A 4,634-nucleotide genomic window follows, 5' to 3' on the forward strand; every position below is an offset into this window, starting at 1 on the left:
CCAGCATCTGCAGTTCCTACTATCTCTGAAACAATTTTAACCCCCATGAACTGAAACAAGTTTTTACCACACCACTCTTCCAGTCAATGTTAATAACCTTAAAATTAGCTGCACCGCTGGGAGTGTAATCCAGCAAATCTCTGTGACAGAATTCTTGGTTTGTATCCGGCTTTCAAGCCAGCAAAACCATTGCTCTGTGACTGGGGTGACATTTACGATCAGACAGTTCCAGCTGGCAACGTTCAGTTCTGCCCAGCAACAGGGGGGGTGTCTTCTTGTAAAGTTTTCCATAGGACACTGAGCACAGTGTTGGGGGTCACTGCAGAAGAGTTCATAGGCAGAGAAAGAGGCAAAGAAAGATACAGAGCCCGAGAAACGTCAGAAATAGGAGCAGGAGTAGGCCATCCAACCCCTTGAGCCTGCTTCTCCATTCAACACGATCATGGCTGATCATCCAACTCAGTCCCCGTTCCCTCTTTCTCCCTTTGATCCCTTTAGCCCTAAGAACGCAAGCTAACTCCTTTTTGAAAACGTTCAAAGAAAGTTCCACAGGCTTTCCACTCTCTGGGTGAAGACATTTCTCCTCATCTCAGTCCTAAACCCCATTATCCTTAAACTGTGACCCCCTGGTTCTGGACTCCCTGGTTATCAGGAACATCCTTCCCTGTGTTTGCTCCTTCTGGTCCTGTTAGAATTTTACACGTTTCAATGAGAACTCCCCTCTTTTTTCCTAAGTTCTGGTCAATGTAATCCTATCTGATCCAAAATCTCTCCTTATACCTCAATCCTACCATCCCAGGAATCAGTCTGGTAAACCTTCTCTGTTCTCCTTCCATAACCAGAACATCCATCCTCAGATAAGGAGACCACTCTGCAGAGAGTCAATATTAATAACGCTGAAATTAGTTGCACTGCTGGGAGTGTAGCCCAGCTAACAGGTTCTGTCTAGGGGACTCAGTGAGCTCCTCAACACATCTGTGCTGTTCGAGCTCAGGGAGAAGCCTTTGGAATTACGAGACAGCTTAAGAGTCCGAGTCTAGACTCAAAGACATCCTGGGTAGTGGAAAAAGTTTTAAAAACTGAAAGGACTGCGGACGCTGAAAATCAGAAACAAAAGCAGAAACTGCCAGAAAGTCTCAGCAGGTCTGGCAACATCTGTGGAGAGAAATCAGAATTGGTGTTTGGGTTTAGAACCTCAGGAGAAACGTTTTGTTGGGGGAAGCCACAAGGAGTGTAGAGGAAGTCTACAAGCAGCAGTGTAGCTGTGAGAGTAGGGGTTTGAGAAGTGGTTTTCATTCGGTTAACGTGACTGAGCAAGAGTGGAAGGTGGAGGAACAGCAGGACTGGCTTGGTTAAGGAAGTGAGCATTGGAGAGCGGACTCTGGGTCTGGGGGTGGGAGGGGGCGCATAGCCTCAGGATAGAAGGGATCGCAACCAGAACGGGAGCCGGCTTTGAGGCAGTCTGTTGCAGAAGGGGTCACCATAGAGAGACTTTCCAGGCCATTTAACACAACTGAAGAATTGTAATCCCTTGGGATAGCCGTGTCAATTTCTGTCAGGGGAATTTCTGAGGAATCCATGGGATGTCTCTCGATCACCTTTGCTGTTGGGGTGTTTGGTTACTGTCTAATGCCCATATTTACTACATATTAATCCTGGGTGTGAGAATGAAGTTGTACATTTATTATGGATTTTATTCCTGCTCTGCTCTTGGAGTGTAAGAGTTGTAATTCTTTGTTTAAAACTACGGAATCGTATGGCTTTATTCTCTTAACGATTTACACACAAATAAGGAACAAGAGAAGGCCACTCAGCCCAACAAGCCTCGCCCACCACTCGATATCCCTGGGTCTACCACTTTGGCTGCACTGCAGAATGGAAATTACTGGGCCCTATCCAAATTATTACACACATTTGGCTCTCTGGGATCGGGACAACTTTAATCTTATTTATCACTTTGTCCATTTGCTCCTGGCTCCAGTGGAAATCCAGAGATTATTCCCCTTGAGTTTCACTTTGGAAATCACTCTGTGAGCTGGGCTTCTTTCCTACTGCTCCCTACAGCGTTGGTACACTTACAGACTACAGCAACTGGATCTCCCATCCTCGCGCTGCAAATTCCTCTCTAGCCCAGGACAGATGCACCTGCACCTCCCCAGACAACACCTTATGTGGCTCGGTGCCACACTTTGTGTCATAGTGCTCGTGTCAAGCTACATGAGATGTTTCATTACCTCCGAGGCACTACATCAAGATAACTTGTTGTTGTCGTACCTGAAACAAATCTCCCATTGAATTAAAAAAAAGCCATGAGAGAGTTTCTCCCTGGGTTTCTTGGCCAATCAGCTGATGACACGGGAAAGGGAGAACAGATGGCCAGGTTACAGACAAACTGCTGTTTGTGGGATCTTGCTGTGCACAAATTGATTGTCGTCTTTCAACACTATCAAAGAGAAAGGGGGCATTCGGCGATGCCTTGGAGGGTGCTGTGGGAAGGCACTGCCTTGATAAAACCTCAATGTCTCTCCGATCAGATTCCATTGTCTCTCCGATGAGGCAATGGCTCGCTCACATTGCTGATTCTGAGGCTAGGCTTTAGGGTCAGATCTGCCCCAGACATTTTAGAGCATCCCCTCATGCCCCCTCCCCCCCCAGGCCCTGAAGGGGTGGGTTGAGTGTGGGGAACTGGGCTCACACGATGGTGAAGCCCCTCAGCTCCTGAGGAAGCCGTCCTGGAGAACTCGGGCCCAGTTCTCCATCCAGCTGCCATGAGGTTGGCTCTCAAGCTGCTCACTGCAACTATCCCTATTGCTGAGCTCCAGCCCATGCTTTGAATTAAAGGATAAAGAAATCGAACCACTGACAGAGGATCAGAGGGGAGAGAGAGAGAGAGAGACAGAAGGAGATGAGAGCCACCCCGCATTTCTGTAGCAACTTTGAACACCTCAACTCATCCCCAAACCTTAATCCCCCAAGAAGCCATGATCCCGTTGTATGGCGGAGCTGAACCAATGGGCTCCCGTTGTCTTATGGTCTATTCCTTGTTTGTCGTGGAGGAAGAGCGCTCTGTACACAGCAAGATCCCACAAATGGCAATCCGGTAGCGGCTGGGCTAACGGATTTCTCGAATGTGATGTTGGGTGGGGAGGAGGCACCATGGTGAGAAACCTGTCCTGCCCCCTCTCTTGCTTCAGGATCATGTCAGGGTATTTAGAGGTGGTAAATAAATGTTGGCACAGCCAGCGGTGCCCACAAACCATAGCCCCCCAACCAGAACGAGCAACAGAAAAGCCCCCATCCCTTCCTGCTTTTGATCCTCCTCCCACTTGCCTTAGAGTCATAGAGCTGTACAGCATGGAAACAGACCCTTCGGCCCAACTCGTCCAAGCAGATATCCTAAATTAATTTAGTCCTATTTGCCAGCATTTGGCCCATGTCCCTCTAAACCCTTCCTATTCATGTACCCATCAGATACTTTTTTAATGTTATAATTGTACCAGCCTCCACCACTTCCTCTGGCAGCTCGTTCCATACACGCACCACCCTCTGTGTGGAAAAGCTGCCCCTTAGATCCCTTTTAAATCTTTCCCCTTTCACCTTAAACCTATGCCCGCTAGTTTTGGACTCCCCTACTCTGGGGAAAAGATCTTGTCTATTTATCCTATCTATGCCCCTCATGATTTTATAAATCTCTATAAGGTCACCCTTCAGCCTCCGACATTCCAGGGAAAATAGCCCCAGCCTATTCAGCCTCTCCCTGTAGCTCAAACCTTCCAACCCTGGCAACATCCTTGTAAATCTTTTCTGAACCCTTTCAAGTTTCACAACATCCTTCCTATAGCAGGGAGACCAGAATTGAACACGTTATTCCAAAAGTGGCCCTAACCAATGTCCTGTACAGCTGCAATATGACCTCCCAACCCCTATACTCAACGCACTGACCAATAAAGGCAAGTGTACCAAACACCTTATTCACCTCCTACCTGCAACTCCACTTCCAAGGAACTATGAACCTGCGCCCCTAAGACTGTCTGTTTGACAACACTCCCCAGGGGCCCCAGTGTCGCAGGGATACTCCTCATTGCTGCTGAGCTTCTTCAGTTTCGGAGCAGAGTTTCGGTCTGGACTGGGAGGACAGAGCCCACGCAGAGGGGAGGGATCGAGGTGCACTGACTGTCTCATCTTCTATCCCTCTGCAGCACCCATACCCCTCTGAGGAACAGAAGAAACAGTTAGCACAGGACACAGGCCTCACCATCTTACAGGTGAACAACTGGTGAGTGACCACATGCCGCATGGGGAGGGGAGTGTGTGTGTGTGTGTTTGGGGGGGTGGAGGGGAGTGGAGGGTGAGGAAAGGGGAGGGAGCGGAGTGGGAGTGAGGTGGAGAGGGGTGGGCAGAGGGAGAGCGGGGCGGAGGGGGAATGAGAGGGAGGGGAAGTGGGGGAGGAGAGTGGGTGGAGAGGGTGTGAGGGAGGTGAGTAAGAGGGGGAGTGGGAGTGGACGGGCGAGTGAGTGAGGAAAGGGGAGTGGGTAGAGGGAGAGCGGGTGTGAGGGAATGAGGGGGAGTGGTTGTCAGGGACGGGGAGTGAGTGGAGGGGGAGTGAGGAAAGGGGAGTGGGTAGAGGGAGAGCG

General features: G+C 49.6%; 1 protein-coding gene across 1 annotated transcript in view; it reads left to right on the forward strand.

Annotated features, from left to right (window-relative positions):
- The window catches only part of LOC109922212 (homeobox protein Meis2-like), an 84,757-nt gene that overhangs the window by 53,766 nt on the left and 26,357 nt on the right, over positions 1-4,634 (forward strand). Inside the window, exon 3 of the mRNA XM_048618387.1 lies at positions 4,200-4,276. Coding sequence (XP_048474344.1) covers positions 4,200-4,276 — 77 coding nt within the window. The remainder of the gene's footprint in view (positions 1-4,199; positions 4,277-4,634) is intronic.

Source organism: Rhincodon typus, chromosome 39 (genome assembly GCF_021869965.1).
Source record: "Rhincodon typus isolate 14 chromosome 39, sRhiTyp1.1, whole genome shotgun sequence".
NCBI classification, from domain to species: Eukaryota; Metazoa; Chordata; class Chondrichthyes; order Orectolobiformes; family Rhincodontidae; genus Rhincodon; species Rhincodon typus.